At 41.3% G+C, this 19,345-nt stretch overlaps 1 protein-coding gene across 1 annotated transcript; it reads right to left on the bottom strand.

The window, feature by feature from the left end:
* Positions 1-93: 93 nt before the first annotated feature.
* On the bottom strand, positions 94-6,835 carry agtr1b (angiotensin II receptor, type 1b). The gene is made up of 2 exons (XM_042510379.1): positions 6,650-6,835; positions 94-1,716 (listed from the first exon to the last, which is right to left on the bottom strand). Exon 2 carries the CDS (start codon positions 1,608-1,610, stop codon positions 531-533), a length of 1,080 nt encoding a protein of 359 aa, XP_042366313.1. The 5' UTR covers positions 1,611-1,716; positions 6,650-6,835; the 3' UTR covers positions 94-530.
* Between the last annotated feature and the right edge of the window lie 12,510 nt (positions 6,836-19,345).

Genomic DNA, 19,345 nt, shown 5'->3' with positions numbered 1-19,345 from the left:
GATACAAATCACATTTTTGCTACACGTTTTCCATTGTTCCATGTACACAGCTGCTGAAGATACTGCATGGGAGGCTTATGGGGGTTTTTTTTCCGCCTTGGCATCTTTGCCAATTGTTGAAAGACTTGCTGAGTACACATAATGGTTATCACTGGACAACACATTACTGCAGTGTATCTTTAAGGTGACAAAATAATGCAATGCATGCATATCTTATATAAATAATGGGATCTGTAATTATGGATAGTCGATTCTAGCAGGGCAGTACGCCATTGATATAGTTAAATCCTGGAGTGTTGTGTGACAAGTAACGGTTTATGGATAACTGCTCTGCAGATGAGCATTGTACAAGAATGTCTCTTGGACTCACGGAGGGACATGAATACAACCTTTAAACCACTCTGCATGGTTCAGTGCTTGGTAATACAGTTGGGGTTTTAAAAGTAAAGAATGTCTCCATCTGTGGCCCCTTAACCACAGACCAAAAGAGCAGGGAGAGTGAACTAGTACCCTCTCTCTATTTTTTCCCTTCACTTAACGTCAGAGGAGGCCTTACTTTTGGCTGTGAGGTTCAGTGCCTCAGAGGCACGAAAAGAGAGGGCGCTCATTTTAGAGCTGATGCTCGGGTGAGGCCCTGTGGCTCCTCTTGGCGAGCAGCGCAACAGACGCAGCAAATTCTTGCGAAAGTTGTTCCCAACAAAGCCGTACACAATAGGGTTAACACAGCTGTTGAAGTAGGCGATGCAGATGGTGAACGGCATGGCGGTGTCAATGATATCTAGGATGGCGCAGTTCTCCACCAGTTTCGTCTGGGTGAGGATCTGCATTAAGTGGAACACCTGATGAGGCATCCAGCACAGGAAGAAGGCCAGCACGGCTGCTGCGAGCATGCGCAGGACGTCATCGTCCCGTGAACGGGAGCTTTTCTGGATGTTCCTCTTCCCCAGCAGTGCTCGACCGATGAGGCAGTAGCAGGTGATGATGATGATGAAGGGCACCAGGAAGCCCAGCAGGCTTTTCATCAGGCTGATGGCCAGCAGCAGCCCTTTCAACCAAATGGCGTTTTCGTTCTTAAGGTGCATAATGCCACACACTGTCGTGTAGTTTGTGATCTTGTGGAGATCCCTGGTCACTGCTATGGGCACACTCAGCAAAAAGGCAAAAAGCCAGATCACAACACATGTGATGCGTGCGTACACCACAGTGCGAAACCTGCGTGAACGCATTGGGTGGACGATGGCGAGATAACGGTCCATGCTGAGCGCCGTGAGAAAGAAGATGCTGGTGTAAAGGTTGAAAATTACCAGCCCTGCACTGGCCTTGCACAGGAATACCCCAAAGGGCCAATGGTAGCCTGTGGCGGTGGAGGTGGCCCACATGGGCAGAGTGATGAGGAAGGTGAGGTCAGAAACTGCGAGATTGAGCACAAATATGTTGGCTACAGTCTTCAGCTTCATGTAGCAGTAGATGACAGCCACCACCATACTGTTTCCGACAATGCCGATGACAAAGTTACAGCCGTAGACGATGGGCACCAGGGTGAAGATGAATTCATGTGTTCCAGACATGCCGCAGTCCAGAGGTATCCCTTCTGTCGTTATATTCGTCATTTTCCCTTTTTAGTGCCAGATCCTGGGACGTTTAAACAGGGGGCCCTGTCAGCAGGGTGCGTCTGTGTTGACTGATACAGGCCTTGGGCGAGGGCCTCGGCGAGTCCTATAAAAGAAACACAACAAATATGTCACAGGCAGTCTAGGGGAAGAGCCATCATTACCGCTGGCATGGTCCATAAACGCTAATCCACACGAGCACCAATGAAAGTGCTCACCCTACACCAGCTCATTAAAGACCTGCACATTAAAGCCATCCTGACGCTTTATGTTATTTCTGTAAAATAAGAAGCCATGAAAAACAGATGTTGTGTGTTATTCAATATTCCAAAAATGCCCTTTGAAACATCATTATTCAGACAGTCTGCATTCTCCCCGCTCCTTTAAATCGTCTCTCGGCTAATGAATGGCAACAGTAAAACAGTACAGTGTTTATCAAATGGCCTGTCCATCTGGATGGACTGTCAGCACCCGGAAGGAGAACATTTATGCCTCGTGTTACGACCTGTGTTAATGAAGACTGCATGGCAAAGTGCGAGCGTGGATAACAACACCATTAAACACCGAGGTAGTGAGGGAGGACAGAGAAAGAGAGAGTGGAGGCTCTAGTCACTGTAAAAAAAGAAAAAAAAAAAGACATGTCACGTTTCAAACCCTTGGTGTGCAGAGATACATTGTACCCAGCATGAGAACTTCTAATCAGCACACACCTAAACAAACAGGACAGCAGGGATTCGGCTCTGTGGAAACTTTGCTCTGTGAGAAAATCAAACCTGCGTGCTGCGGAAAATTTGCCTCGGGGCTAGTTTTTGCTTCATTTGTACCAGCAGAATGTGAAATGGGAATAAAAAAAACAAATTCTCCCCTTTGTTGAGAGTCTTTATGTTTAATAGAATGGCACAGTGAGCGTCATTAGTGGGGCTGATGTAATAATATTAACATAAGCCTCATATAATCTACTGCTATAGCTGCAAAGATAGTTTCTGTTACTAATTACATGAAAATAACAACATGTTTGCAGCTACATTAAAACCAAACAGATGCTCGGGGAAAACTCTGAATTTGGAGCTTGAAAGCAGGAAAATAGCATATAAACTTAATAAAATGGGATGTTTTTTAGAATTTGAAGTTGACTATTTTGTATGATGCGGATAAAGTACAGACTACTGTACACGCTGCCGCACAAAAAATTATCTGACAACCAGTTTGACTAAACTAAGCAGGAGTATTGCCACAAGATGGCATTCTAGCGTCAAGATTTTACTCTCTCCACTCATCCAAAATTCTCAAATGAGAAAAAACAATCAACCCCCCCCCCAAAAAAAACCACAAACATGTTAAATGACCTGAAAAAAAGTGCTTAAAATATTTAAACATAATTATCATAATTTATAGATTTTATTATAGCTTTCTGTAAATTTTTCCCTCGCTTTTTCCTGAAATTTGCAGGACTTTTCTTGACAAGTTGCTCATTGCCTTCCCTACATGTGTTCCCTACATCACATGTTTAAAACAAAAAAACAATTTGAAAAGTGTCTGACCAAGAAAAGCACAAGATAAGTGATGTCGATCCAAAAAACCTCACCTATCTGCCTTCCTATTGCCTTTTGGTTGGCACTAAAAAGTCTGAACCTTTCCAGTAGAATTATTTTATCTCCCAGTCAAAGATCTCCTCATTTTCCACCAGCTTTCAGCAGATGAATTCTTTGAAAAAAAAACCCTCCATGCACTAAAGTAACTACCGTATCGGTTGCAGATGTGGGGATTTTTGAGTGTGGAAGATGTGTGGGTGCCAAGGGCAACAGAATAATGAAATATCTCTGCGAGCTTCCTGTGCAGACCCCAGTGTAGTAGGTAAGGTAAAGCACCAACACAGATGTCACTGCTTGGATTTACTGTACATGTGTTTTCTTTCTATAATGATTATAACAGTGGGTGGCTGTAAATTTAAACTATTCAGACGAGAGCGACAAAACGCGTATCAGTTTCAGAGTTTGGGGATTTAAAACCGTTCAAGAAAAATCTCTTGATGATGAGAAGATTTCTGATGACCACAAATGGAAATATGGGAGAAAATGGATACCACATGCCTTTTACCATTATTGGAGAGGCTGGCACTTTAACCGCCAGTATTTTTCCATGAGGAAGATGCTCAAGGCGAGGGGACGTGTGTGCAAAGAGAACATAAACAAGGCTGAAAGTTATTGCAGCCTATATATGTAAGTGAGCCCCATAATAAAGGTGAGGTGGCACTAACAGAAGGTGACTCGGAAGTAAGTGATTTTCAGTGGCCGTAAGCAGCGAGCTATATCTCAGGAGTGAGATGGCACATAACTGAATGACAGCCATAAACCCTGGGTGACCACAGACAGGAAGGTAAACACCCACTTCACAAGGTCCATGAGCAAGCTGCATCCTCTCAGACGAGACAATGCACTGTGAGGCCATGCGCCATTTGCAAACAAACAGCTGCTCACAATGAATGATTAAAATCAGGATTGGGAGGAAGTTTGGGGACATTGCTGCTCCACAGAGACTCACTCCTGAATGGCACTGCAACATTCCACTTATAATCCTTTTTCTGGGTATTTAAACGCAGCCCCTCCCTGGGATCAAGGGAATTTCTTCAAAAGCTAAGTCTAAGCTAAAGGAAAATTAAAAGCACAGCTGAGTTATGCTTAGTTTATGTAGGACCGTGGTTCCCATCGACAGAGCTATCTGCGGCTGCTCTTGACCTGAGCGCTCGGCTGCTCTGACATGAGCACCACCATCTGGCTGCCCATAGAGAGAGCCACTAAAATGTCTGGTTGATGGAGTTAATGATTTATATCGGCCCGTTATAAAGTGAAGTTCATCTCACTGGGAGCATCCACCCACCTCATGATCATCCTCTCATTTAGGCCTCATTTCAGGCCCGTTTGGTCAACAGAAGGTTTTGCAACGAGTGCTGTCCCAATTTGCCTTCTGTATCTTCAAAATAATTTACAGGAGTACGAATTTAATACCCAACCACCCACCATCAACAAATGGCAGTCTTAAAATGTTTTATTTGGTATATAATCATCTGAAATTAAGAATCATGTTTTAGAATGAGCAAATTATATCTACATGCAAAGCGGGTCCTCTTTTATGGAGACCACTGTGTTGTCCAGAACGGGCAAACCAAACACAGGCACATTCAAATTTTAGCGTCTACTATCATATTTCTCTACACGCCTGGCACACAGGAGGAGTTTCAGTTGGTTGCATTCTGTACTTTCACCTCTAGATGACACTAAATCCTTAATTTGTCATTTTTTTACTCAACGCAATCGCCAGAATAGATGTTGTACATCTCTATGATCTACATGAATGTGGAATTTGTGCGTTATTATGTAAAGGATATGTTGAAACTTTACGCTTCTTTATGTTTTAAAAAATGCTGTGACTGATGTGTGGTTTATGTGTTGGTTATGGTTTGATAAAGATCATGTTTTGGCTTGAAACACTAAGATTAAGGGGCAAAATTACAACTGATGTCTCACTAAAAAACGGACAGTTTTGTGACAAAGTCAGCTCATATACATGCAATCAGAACTAATGTATTCATGATTTGCAGAAATGTACAAGGACAATGCCAAAGTTTTCTCCCGGTGACTTAGCTGTATTTCTCCTCTTTGTAGAGTAATAAAAAGGGTGTCTGAAAGTGTAGTGCACATCGACCGTAGCCTCCTCACTTCCTCCTCTGTCTCAACTTACACTGTCTCACTTCGGCTGAAGAGTTTTTGAAGTAGGAAACTTGACAGAGAGCAAACTCACTGACTGTTAAATTACATGATAGTGCTATGCAATGAAGTTGAGTGGGTTTTTTTAGAACTGAATCAAACGTTCAAACGTCAAGATTTGATTGAGCATGTGTGTGTGTGTGTGTGTGTGAGTGTGTGTGAGTGTGTGTGAGTGAGTGAGAGTGATAGTGTCCATGACCTAAGTGAGGACTTGACTTCTCCTTGCCAGAGAGGAGCTAATGGAAATATTGGCTTCGGAGACCATGTCTGCATTTTTTTGTTTACAAAACTTTCATGTGGCTTCCACAATTAAACAGCACGGACATTCAGCCTGTCAAGCTTCCCTTCATTTCTTCTACAGTATTTTATGAAATATGCCGCTGGTCCTTTCCATTACAATAACATCATGAGATATAAATCCTTTTCTCTTCGACTTATTTACAATCATCAAGACAGTTTGTAAGAAGATTATTTCAAAGCAGAACCTGAGATTATATAAAATAACACGTTTAGTGGCTCTCGAGGGTGGCTTAAGTCTCCAACGTAGAAACACTAGGGGGGAAAGTAAGCGCCTATAAAAGTGAAACTCATACAAAGCTCTTCACTTTCAAGCCACAGCTTCTTTTCCTCAAGTTCATTCTCCCGACAAGCCTGCAGAATAAGTGTCACCTGTTCTTTCTCTTCTTTTCTGCAGTTACCTCTCCCTGCTATTCCACAGCCATCCTGCTTCATCACTCTCTCTTTTCTCTGCCTGTCTTGGGATTCAATTCTTCATAAAGTGAGGATTTTTAGGGGGCGCAGAGCTTCTGTTTATCAGGAAGTGGATCCAATTCTCTCTGGGGGGATGTGAGACAGTGTAAACTTCATTATTGGCTCTTCTTATAGTTTGCATAATGCAGTTCTTCACATCTCTGCCGCACCGTATTTGTTTCAAAGACTCTGCACACACGGGACTTTCACATGAACAACTTGAACAAACAGCAACAACAGGTGGCACCTATCAAGCCAGGAAATGTACTTAATATCATTTTGTTCTATGTTTTGCGGTTCCCAAGGTAACATCAGAGATTTTTCAACAATGGGAGTGAGATAAATATTCACAGATACTGAAACCTTTTTATGCTGATGATGGAGCGGTAGAAACACCTAAATGCAGCTGTAATGAGCTAAAATGAGCTCATGCAAGGAGAGAGGCTATTGCAAAAAGTTACATTTAAAAAGTTTCAAGAAAAAGTTGGGAAAACATCCTGAAAATGAGGTAACGTGAGGTCTTACCTGTGGTGCAGAACCAGGAGGAAGCTGATGCTCCAGAGCAGGACGGGCAGAGAGACAGAGAGACCACCGCAGTGTGCCAGTGGCTGCCTCTGATTTAACTTAACTGGTGGAGCGAGACGAGCAGGAATACCGTCTGACACACAAACACACACACCACCCCCCCACTACTCTCTCTCTCCCTCTCTCTCTCTCTCTCTCACACACACACACACACACACACACACACACACACATACTACAATGATGAATGAATTACACTGGAGCCAGTCAGCTACGTATTGTCCTGGCCCATCTCTCTCCGTGGACATCACACAAACAAACACACATCTTACACAATCGCACATCTCCTCCCCCTCTTTCTACCCTGCTCCCCAAGCACCATCCCTCTCCCGTCTCCCTTAATATCTGCTTTTAATCACTCACTTTCTCTTTCATATGAAATTTATTGCTGCCTTTGACAGGTAGAGCTGATTAAAGCCCCCAAATCTAGGGCTGCTGCACAATCTTCTGAGAGCGCTCAACACAGCCTTACACTTTTATTAAGCAGACTAACAGCACTTTGGTTAAACTTTAATATAGGGATACTCAGCTTGCTTTGCTTGGGGGGCACTTTTGCAAAATGACAGGTCGCCTGGGGTCCCAGCAGCCTCATACATGATTTCAAGGACATTTCTAGGAGTTTAGGACATTTCTAAAATTTTAGCACATTTCTCATATTTTAAGGATTTATGGGCATACTAAGATTTTAGTATGTTTCAAGGATTTTAGTACGTTAGAGGCTTAGCTACGATGTCTGACAGGGCTGCGGGGGATCCTCCACTGGCATGTTTTTTGATAAACAAGCTCTATTTTGATATGTTATGATGATGTTTTATGCACTCTGCCACCGTCTGTATACTACAAGTCCAAACTCAATTCCAAGTTTTAATCATTTTCTTTTCATTATAAATTAGAAAATGGTTGGAGGGGGGCAACCGGCACCCTGTTGGCCCATAGGCCGTAAGTTGAGCATCAGCGCATCAATATCTCGATCAGCTCTCTTCCTCCACATCTCTCATCATGACAGTCCCCTGTCTATTGTCCTTTGCACAGCATGAAAGGCATGCTCAGGCTTTGATTGTGATTGGACCTGTCGACACACGGTATTAATAGCTGCCACCAGCTCGCCCTTGGCTTGGATCAGGGTGTATCAGGGGCTCAGAGAGGGGGAAATTGGCGAGGTGGAGCTGGAGAGTTGGGTTACCGCTTTTCTTTTACTCCTTGCTGGGCTTCCTTAGAACATTTCCTGTTTTCCAGTGTGATTCAGTTGTCACTCATTTGTCAACTTTTCTTTTTTTTAAGAGGTGGATATATTGTTGGAGTGTGTAAATGTATGTGTCAGAGTGACCGAGCTGACAACTCCCATGTGGTAAAGCTTGCTTTGTTGAGGCTATTTAAGTGAGAGTGAGGCACCTGTTAAGAACACTACATTGTGTAATCCTGCTGTAATACAACTATTTTTAGCAACTGCAAACAACCATCAGACACTCCTTGGCACTAAACCTATTTGTCTCTTACTATTCTTCTCTTTCTCAAAGTCTTGACAGGTGTTGAGAAGTGGGTCACATCCTCACCTCTCAGCCTCAGTCCAAAGCCGCTATCTCAACTGTCATGGAGATGGATAGTGATGGATGGGGCGGCGTTGCTGTCATCCTCTAAATCCCCTCAGTTTCATTGTCGGCAGTGTTGACGGTGAAGCGAGCCATCACCTGGGTTAAAGACAAACAAGGAAAGAAAGGAAAAACAAACACTTTGGGCTAAGTGGAGGTCCTGTTTGGTTGGTTTTGCTCGCTCAGGTGTGACCCGGTCATTTGAGAACGACCACATTTACCAAGCTTTCTATGGCTCACGGCGTCTTGGAGGTCATGCAGGTTGAAAAAGCAACACGAAGAAAGATCTTTTTCAGAATATGACAAACATCAGTGTGCTCTTCAGTCTTAATACCTGTCATTTTTCAGGGAGGGCGGGTTGCAAAGAGGAGGACAGCATCTCAGTTTGCCTGAAACAGCAATGGAAACATTTACACCTCCAGGGGTATTATGATCAGGCTTCATTATGTCTTCAAGTACTGTGAACGATAAGAATCATCCATTAAGCCAAGGTTATCTTACTGCGTATCCTGTCACAGCCGCGAGCACCGGTATGGTATCAACTCGCCAGCACCGTTTTGCTATCAGAAGAATTATCAACAATCTATATCTGACCCACAAGACCACTCAGGAAGTGGACAGAGCTATGCATCAAGCTCTGAATCTGCACTGCATTTTCCACAAAACAAATAATTCTCAGTAGGGACAGGATGTTGTTGCGACACCCCGCACTACAACACTGATTTACGGACCTGGAGTACAAGCAGAAACAGATGTTGATGATTGAAAAAGTCTGCAGGGACAAGATGGAATGAGATTTCCTAAAGGACCGTACGTTTTCAGAATGGATGGGTGGTGTTTATTTCAGACACAAGTGTAGATTTCAGGGGAACGCAGTGGCCACGCCCCCCTACGCATTATAAACATGGGTGCTGTCCGCCCTCACAAAAAATCAAAGATTTAGACAACTTAAAGACATTTCAACATGTTCCCATCTCAACTCGTCACATATTGTCACTTTGTGTCTGCATATTACGTTCTAGGTACTCCTCTGCGTCTGCTGTTGACGTTTCGAGATGCCACAACTGTGATGTCATCAAGAGCGCATGGTGAGATTACGCTGCACTTGGTTATGTTTAGGCAACACAAGCACAAGGCAATCAACGCCAACGCGTCAACAAAAGCCCATATTGGCAACATAGTTAAGATTAGGCAACAAGGAAACAGATTTTTAGGTTTAAGCTCCTCATAATGCCTCGTTACCAGCAGTGTTTCGACCTGACGGCGTCCAGCGGCATGTCATTCTGATGTTACAGCTTCCGTCCAGCCGCATGCCATGTAATTGGGTATATGAAAGGTGCCATTTGGTGTCGGACTCTTAAGCCCAAAGCACGGAAAAGGTGTTGATATTTGACGACTTCGTAATGAGAATGGGCTGGACATGTACACCATAAATTGATGTGAGAAGGCAAAAATTGTTGCATAAAAATACACCTGAATGCAGAAAGTTGAGTATTTGATGCTCAAAATTTAGTAGGATCCCTCCGCCCTCCCTAAATTATTGAAAGAAACCTACGCCCTTGATTTCAGGTTGCTGTGGGTGCATTTACAAAGTAGAACTTGATGTCCTGAAAGTGAGCTCCATAATAAACTCTAAGAAAACACACCAAGGATCATTTCAGGATTGTGTTTAAATTGTGCAACACTTAGGAATCTGACGAAACTAGTAAAATCTAAGAATGGCAATTTATCATCTATTGGGTAATACATTATTTCTGGGTGGGTGAGGCCAGAAAAAGGACAAGACATCATTTTGCATGTTTATACCCTGGAGGTGTGATAGTGTGCGATGTTCTTGCTAATCAAATCACTCTAACAAGATAAGCTGTGTTAGCACTTAAGCTGTAGTACAATGAAATGATGAACGAGATAATTACTGGTAGCACGGAGCACTGCGGGAAACGACAGACCTTTTTGTACCAGAACAACACAGGCACTAAAATGCCAAACCATCACACAGCCACCTGCTGAAGAAAGACAATACTCTGTGAGGTCTGAGCTTTAACTGTAAACTGCTGACCTATAATGACTGACAAGAAGCTGACTCATCTCTTATAAAAATATCTCATGTTGCTGCATGTTTTGTTTAATCAGAAGTCCATGTGTGAATTGACTGCATTGTAACAACTGACAGGGAGCTGCAAGAACATCAGCTGCATGCTTCTCTGCTCATGTTAGTCATTAGTTCTGCTGAAAAATGCAAGTTCAACGTTGCCAAACTTCTTGCACAAGACACACATCCCTTCTGTGTAAAGACAGTGATCTGCAGAGCAGTTTCTCTTCTAAATCTGTCCATTTCGTACTGTACTTGTTTTAAATCTCACTATGAAAACCGTTGCCTCATGCATCGTTCCCAAATGAGTTGTATTCATGATCCTGTTTCACAACAGCAGACATTTGGACTTGTAATGGCAGCAAAAGCACAGGTGGAAGTAATAATGTTCAGGATGTCTATGTTCCAGCAATCACTGCAATGAAACGCAGCAATTAATAACATTGTTAGATACACCAGTGTTTGACAGTTCAAACAGGAGGCGGTGAAAAATGGTCAGTTCAACTTTACCTTTTAAGGTATTGCAAGGAATTTAGACTCATATTAATGTAAGGAAATAACATAACTGGGGCAAAAGCCTGCATTGGTATTGGTTATTGATATTGGTTATTGGTTATATAATAATAATATAAAATGTATGACAGAAGTATGGTCCAGTAAACAAATTCAGAGGATTATTAAATCATAACAGATTTCATCTTGTTTTGATTAAGATCAATTTAAAATGTTACAAAGACCCTTCTTTCACTGAGGGAGGAAACTCGTGCATGCAGGCACTATTTTCTTTCTACTGAACTACACCTGCAGCCGTATCACTGCGCAGAAGGAAGCGTGCATGTACTCGTGGACGAGAGGCTTGTGCTGGGTGTGGTTGAGAAGAAGAAAAATAAAAAATGAAACTGTTCACAACATGGTTTTTCCATAACCTTGAGTAACTGGGTCACGATTTCTCTACAGAGACATAGCTGATGAGTTGTTCAAATATTTTTTTTTTTTTTGGTGTTTTGAGCACCGAAAAAACCAAATCAAGTACCATAGAGTTCTATTATATTCAGGGAAAGCATACATCTCAACAGCCAATATCTCCAACACTTGGCAACTCACACCAAAACAGTCCAGATTGTTGGGGGGGCGGCTCGGTGGTTCAGTTGACAAACACTTAAAGTGATTTACACCTGGTGCAGGATGTTACATGCTATAAAATGTGTTGTCTTAAAAAGATGTTGTGCGGTATTTTTGCTTGTAGTGTAGAAAATGTGACAGGAAGGCTGGGCTCCATTAGGCCATCAGAGCACCACACAGTGTATGTTTTACATCATGGATTCTCATCCTTTGTATATACATAACGAATCTGTACAGCACTAATTTCTGGGCTTCTGACAGTCCTAAACATTCAGGGCTACATACATCACCCCCAGATGGCCCACAAGGGACCTGTCCAATGTGACTTTAACAAGCCTTTTATTTTCTCAGCGTGCTGCGTAGGTGTCAAGGACAGCCCTAGCGCCATCCCTCTGGTGCCGTCAAGGTTTAGAAAATATTTACTGCATCTCTCACACTGAATTGACCTGCCTTGTTAGCGTTGTTTCCCGCATGACTAAAAAAGTGTGCTCATGTGGGAGGAGGAGAACGTCATGGATAACGAGTAACAGAACAGAAAGTAGTGTGTTTTGTCCCGTAAACTGTTCTGTTGTTTTGTTTACTGTGACTGGAGCTGTAAAGAGTCAGGAATATGTACATAGTACAACCTGTAAGCACACTGGTTCTGGATTGACCTTTGCCCCCGCTCTTCAATTTCTGTTTCAACGTCACGGAAATCACTGACCCAGAGGTTGACCGTGGAGATGTAAAATTATGTGGCTGCCACACTCCTCTCTATCGCAGCTAAAAGAACAGATATGGCAAAGACAACAAATCTTTTTTGCACAAACAGGAAGTGTCCAAGGGATTGAGGAGGAAAGTGGTGGGAAGGCCTGTAACAGGCCTCTAAGAGCCACATTGTTTAGGTCTGGGCTCCCCAAGGTTGCCTTTTTACATCTACACACAGGGAGGGATGGGAAAATACTGAAGGGGGATGCTGAGGGAGGCTTGCTACTTCTCCCTAAGTGTAACCTCTCCCATGAATACTTTAAGCCCTTTATTAGATCTAAGGGGATAAAAAAAGGCATTTGTGCTTCCTTCCAGTCCTGAGGTTTGTGACATTTAAATTTAATAAAACTGTGAGCTGTCACATAGACGTATTTTTGCTCTCTTATAGTACTATCTGTTCAGCCACAAGGAGCATTATAGACTGAGATAACGGAGGAAGAGGTAATGTTGCCCTTAAGCAAGGAAGTGAGTATGTTGTTGTGAAGGTTTGGTTGTTTATTAAAGAGATTTGTCAATGCAATCGGACATGATAGACACAGATTACAAGAGCGCAAACAAAATAAATTTGTCTATATGTTATTTTGTGCTAATATTTTTTTATTTGGTAGCAGTGGGCTGACAGTATCTGTTAAGTCAAATGCATATAATGCTGTCATTTAGTATAAACTTAAATAAGGTTGGATTTTTTTTTTGTCTTTCCACCTCACATCTTTCACCTCATATGGGTTTTAACTAAAGTTATTTGTTTTAACTTAATAAAGTTAGTGTCTTATTTTTAAGTTGACTGAATTTGAGAAGTCTCGGGAGAAGCGACTGTAAGGACGTGGTTGAGATGTGTGGACAAGTAAATTATTCCATAACCAGCACCATGGATTACCAGAACCATCCGGAAACATGGACAATCATAAAGCAGAAGCCACCAATGTCAGACGATGCAAAAAAGGAGTTAACTACAGAGCAGACGTTAAAGGAGCTGATGGGATCACATTTCGCATTTGTATAATTCCATGTGACAAAGACACGATTGGTTGATTGATTGGTATCATTACTCGTACACTGTTTTTGTCTCTTAACTTCAAAGTAAACATAGATTCTTTTTGTTTGTGAGTGTTTCCATTTGGGGGTATGGTCGTCTGCCCGCTGGGGGTTACTGTATTGTTCCAGCAGGAAAACTCTCAGTGTGTGTACGTGTGTCTCCAATGTGCGTAAGACAGAAGAGTTTCATGCACACACACTGGCGCACTAAGGGTCTGGAACCTGTTCTTATCCCCTGCCAGGCTTTCCTTATGTAAACAGCATGTGAACAGCATTGCGTTTTCTTTCTCACCCATGACCCTCTGTCTTTTTTTAAAAAAAAAGAGAGAAAACAAAACTCAGGCAGGGAAACATGACAGAGGAACTTTGAAATTAAGTCAATTAAATGCAAAAATAAAACAGATATTAATAATAAACATCTATTAAATCACATCTGGTCGCTAAATCGAACTTGTGATGCATCTGGTATGTACAGTATCTCAGATTGTACCCACTTCCCTTTTGAAACCCCCTCTGGTCATATTGTTAATCTCTGGGGCTGCTGGAGAGTTTAGGCTCAGCTGAGTCAATAACCCTGGGGCCCTGCAGACCGTATAAACACCCACGTCCTCCGGGAAGAGGGTGACTCGCGCCATGCTGGCGATGTTCTGACATGTCCTCATCTCTGAAGTAACAAACAGATAAGTCTTTGACAGATGTGTTTGGAGAGTAAGGTTCAGTCTTTAAAGACACGGTGGTATCACAAATAAACAGGCTCTCTTTTGTGAGCATGATTTTGAATTGGAGTGGTGATATAATTCATTTAAAACAAATCATGATTAACTTTATTACTTTGGTTAGCGCAGATTACCGAACTACATCAATATACAGTAAAAACATTCAAATTATCCACAAAAACATCTGTCTTAGAGAACTTATGGTTTTGCTTGGATTCTTGGTGACTAAGAGGAAAATTGGCAACAAAATTTATATAAAGGTAAAAAAAAAAAGAAACTTAATCACACTAACTTTTAACTACAGAAAAAAATCTTTAGGAGGATCTAGTGTAGCCTGTGGATCACCTATTACGTTAAACTAAACAGGACTGGAATGAAATTAGACATTTCAGGACAGTGAATATTAGGTCGTGGACTGCAGTATGATCGTCATTGGAAATGTTCTCGTTATTAGGATCATTGCTGACAAAATTGGCAGCCTGTACAGATAAATACCTTTTTTAAGTATTTATTTGTGCAGTGGGTTTGAACTTTGTGGGACATCTTTTCGAGAAATACATTCATGATTGTTTTATGGTATTTGTAGCAACCTATTACCATCAATTTTAGGATGTTTAAATCCCCAAAAATGTACTGTTTATCGAATTAAATATTTAGATGGTATTTTCCATAAGGTTGAAAACTAGAGTTGTTTTTTTTTTTTTTTTTACAGTTCATTTGGGAAAAGTAAATACCTCGACCGAAATGCAGGCTAATCCATTAAAATAGCTGTTTTGATATTTGAATCTGGACCATTTAAAAATCAGACATGGCATGTTTTTGCGTCATATTTGCATGGCTGTTCTCACAAAATATCACAAAACGAACATGTGAAAAGGCTCGTGAGGAAGTGGAGAATCTCATCGAACAGGAAATTATTTCTGTGATGATGCAACAAGCCGGTAGTGATTTGATTTAAAAAGTCGTTGCAGTGAGGTAATAACTCTGAATGTTCTAAAGAATAAAATCAACAAAACTTAAAATACTTCTTAAAATATTTTAAACTCATAATGACCAAGTTTTAAAAACAAAGATAAGAAGAAGTAATATAATGAGACAATGATATCACATTATCTGTTATCAACATCCAGTGATGAACTTTGTTTTTGTGAGCGATGACCTGGATGAAGGGAGTCCATATGGTTATGACCAAGGAAACTTAATGATAATGTTTTTCTTTGCTACTACTTTACTCAATGTACTGTAATAAACTCTACTGCTATATTTTCCTGTAATTCCTCTTTAGATTTTTATTCCCTGTGTGTTTTGGGGCCATGACTCAGTAAATGGATGCAATAACCTTTTCACAAGAACACACTGTATTGCAGTAACATTATTCTTAGCCGCTGCAGACATTAAGTGCAAACACCAATTTGTAATCTGAAAACTGGAATCTAAATAGCCTTAACTTGCATATTTCAGTCACGTCCCTCTCCGTCATCAGGTTCCTGCATATTCTGGGACACTGAGTTCACTTGACCTAAAGCAAGCAACAGGTCAAAAATTTGTTCCAGCCAACTGGACTCGTCCTCCGTCCATCCCTCCAGTCCTGCTTTGTGCACTGATCTGCAGGCACGTTCGAAAACACTGCACATGCATTGAGTCATGTCTCAATATCCTGTGAAAATGAATCTTAATTCCTTTGATGGAGACACATCAGTAGGATTCCTTGGTATGTCAGACTACACTTCATACTGAGTATCAAGAGTTTGGGACTTTCTGTACAACCTTTCCTGCCCATTCCCAGCATTTTCTGCTGAGGTGGCCTTGCTGAGGGAGTTTGTCTTGGCCCTGTTTTTAAGGGAGTGCCAGTGAGAGGATGGCAGCAAGGTCTCGTAATCAACACATAGTCCCTGGGAAGGAGGAGCTTTTACTGGTTTCTAATTTTGTTTTAGGTCCTGTTGTTTGTATTTGGATACCTGGAGACACAAAAAAATGACAGTTTGAGCATCTCCACTTTTAATGTTTTTTAATGTGACTAATTTCCAAGTTAAATGGAATATGTGGGCACGGGATATTTTCAGGACAGATGCAAGGGGATCGTTAAAGGGTTGTATTCGGTTGTTGGGACGTGGCATGACGCAGAGAACATGAGTCTCTGGAGAACCATCGGGATACTTAACTTTATATTTTGCCTCACACGACCTGATGATATGCAATGTATTCCCATTTGTACGATTCCTTGCGTCTTACCCCTCGGAGCAGCAATAAACATTTTCGTCTTATGACGTGTTGGATATTGGATATACACTTCAGTACTTCCAACAAACTTGTGTGTTTCTCGTGTACACCATCCTTAACATACACCTCCAATCGGTTGTAGCGGCACTTCACATTGCTGCTTTTAATAACTGAGTATACGGATTGTGAACATCCCATGTAACATGTAAGAATCTGTCCATTCATGATTAAAACGTCTTTTTTTACTCCCTACTTTTGTCTTTCGTGCCATGTGAAATTACTTTTCTCCGACTCTCTTATCTGTAATTTTAATTTTCTATTGTTCTGCACTATTTCCTTTGTATCACTTTGTCATTTACTGTAATTTTTTTGTTCTTCACAACATCTAGTGCATGTCTGTCCAACCTGGAAGAGGGATCCCTCCTCAGTCGCTCTTCCTGAGGACTGCCATAGTCTAATTTGTCCCGCCACGGTCACAATGGAGCTGGACTGTTAATTAGGTATTAAGTATAGTAAAGTATTAAAGGTACTGAAACCACCGGGATTTCCGTTTACAGTAATACCACAATATGGTGTGTGATTATACTGTATTACTCATTTAAAATCTAATGTTTGCTTTGTTCTCTTTTTTGTAGTTCATATTTTTTACAAATTTTATGTATTCTAATGAAGTGTACTTTGTCCTATGTAAAGTACTGTTGTTCGCTTTTCAATGTATTGTATTTTTTTCTCTGGAGTTTTTAATCACACCTGCCCAGGGACTATAGTTGAAAATTAGCCAAGCTTAGAAAAGTTACAGAAAAGTCTATTAATGTGCACTGACTCTGTAATCTTAAACTGTATTTTTTTTTAAAAAATGGAAAAAAGAAAATACTGCCAAAACCCTGTGGGGATATCAGCTATTTAAATAGCCATTAGCTTGATCCAGTACCAAACTACTGTTATCATATTGGCTTTTAAAAATCTACTACTGGCTGACCTCTATTGTGTTCTGTACTTATGAACAAGTAAGGCCACTTAGTTGCTAAACATATTGTATTGTGTCCTCTCCTTTCGATGAACAGTTTGGTCAAATTTTTGGAAACTAAGCCAAGGAATTCCCCAACTGGAGCCAAAGTGGCCCGGCATGTTTTCACTGGCAACAACAACTCTTTCCCTCCAATGATGAATACATCACAGCAACAGACTTCACAGAACTAATATTAAACGCAGGGAAACGTGGAAAATATTTGTAATTTTCCAATACATGACAAAAAAATGTGTTTTATGGAGATTTAGTAACACGCTGATGAATCACAAGTTTCTCCTTTGTACATCATTGCATTTCAGTGTTTCACTTTCAATTTGTCATTAACCTTGAATGGATTGTTGTCTGATTTCCGTAAACATCACCCCCTCAGCCCGTTATATTATCTGTGGAAATCATTTCACTCAGACGTAGCTAATAACTGTAGATGCGAAAGCAATAGTTCATAAAGAAAAAATGATTTGCGTTCATATTTTCATACCATCATGATGAACTAGAGTCTAAGGCTTCTAAATTGGTCATAAGAAGCCTGTACTTTGTTATTTCCCCCTGATAATCACAGACGCATTCAGCTGCCCCATGAGTGCTCGTACTGTGTGTTTCTGAGGTCAGTTAACCCCTGCTGAGAGAGCTGGAGTGGATAGGAGGAGTGGAGCTAGAGGAAATAACACAGCAGCGGGGTATCTCATGCCAATCAACATACAGCAAAGTGAGAAACATTAGCCAAAAGACTGATGCTTACCGATTTCCCAAGACTGTGTGAGTTGATGTTTTTACCCTTGAGAGGATAAAGTGGTTAATATGCCTACTATAGCTTGAATCATGTTTTCTCAGTGGGGTTATGCTTTGGTTCCTTGGATATTTTATGCCATGAGTTTAGCTTCTCATGAGGCAGTTTATTTCCCATTACTGCATGTGCTTTGTTTCATTCATCTGGTATTTGTCAGGATTAAAGGAGCAATTCACCCAAAAATATACCTTTTCCTCTTACCCGAGGTGCTATTTTTTTAATCTAGATTGTTTTGTCGTGAGTTAAACTCAGCTTGTGGTGCTCAAATGACCAAAGAACATATTTTAAAAACTCAACAGCAATTTCGCTTTCCAGAAATCATGACCCGGTTACTCAACATAATCCACGAACCTTGTTAAGAGCAGCTTTATGTAGGAACTATTTTCTTTCTACCAAACTACAGCCACCAAATGTATCTCTGTGCAAAAGTAAGCATGCATCCACTCATGGCTTTTACTCGTGACAGCGTGAGATATTTTGGCCAATATCTCCAAAACTCAGCAACTCACACCAAAATGGTCAAGGTTAATAGCACTACAGATAAGTGGAAATTTTGAGGTGAATCTCCCTTTAATTCTACAAGTAAACTGTCTTACTATTTGCCTGATGTCTGTGTTGTCACTGTCATTAGAGCATTACTGAAGATGACTTGGCGTCGAGGGTCAAGTTTCAGAGTACTCCCACTCTGTGTCGGCACGGAGAGAGAGGAGGCGACTCACCATGAGGCAACTCCTAATGAAATCCCTTCCTGGGAGCTCTGTAAATATTTTCATCCTCTCCCTCAGCCTGCTGATAGACTAATTCAACTCACTTTTTAATTATAGCATACTGTGTAGAAGAAAGGGTCCACAAAGGGAACATTTAAAGTGTTAAAAGATCAGGACAGCATCAAGCTCGTCAGGTCGAGTGTGCACCCCACATGCCTAAAGCCGTTGCAGTGACCCAGGTTTGAGTCTGGCTTGCGCGCTTTGCTGCATGTCATAAGTTGAAAAAAAAGTTATAGTTTAGTATGTGAACAAACGCCACACTACTGCATGTGGAAAAAATGGTCGAAAATGTAAAAAAAAAAGTTGTAGTACAGCATTTTGAAGAACATTTAGGAGTGGAGAGCAGTTGAGACGGGAGGAACTGGATAAGTGGTCACTGTTGTTGGAAACTGTCTACATCAACACCCTGTATGCAACCCTATACTGTCCTCATTTCACACACACACACACACACACACACACACACACACGAGTGCACAGGCTGATAAAAATAGCCCTTAACATGTATACAACAACAGTGATGGCAATATT

This window comes from Plectropomus leopardus, chromosome 21 (genome assembly GCF_008729295.1).
Source record: "Plectropomus leopardus isolate mb chromosome 21, YSFRI_Pleo_2.0, whole genome shotgun sequence".
Classification (NCBI taxonomy): domain Eukaryota; kingdom Metazoa; phylum Chordata; class Actinopteri; order Perciformes; family Serranidae; genus Plectropomus; species Plectropomus leopardus.
This window is presented reverse-complemented; position numbering and strand designations above follow the sequence as displayed.

Bases quoted from the DNA above. Each gene is read 5' to 3' on its own strand.
- agtr1b (XM_042510379.1), bottom strand. From the start codon at position 1,610: ATGACGAATATAACGACAGAAGGGATACCTCTGGACTGCGGCATGTCT.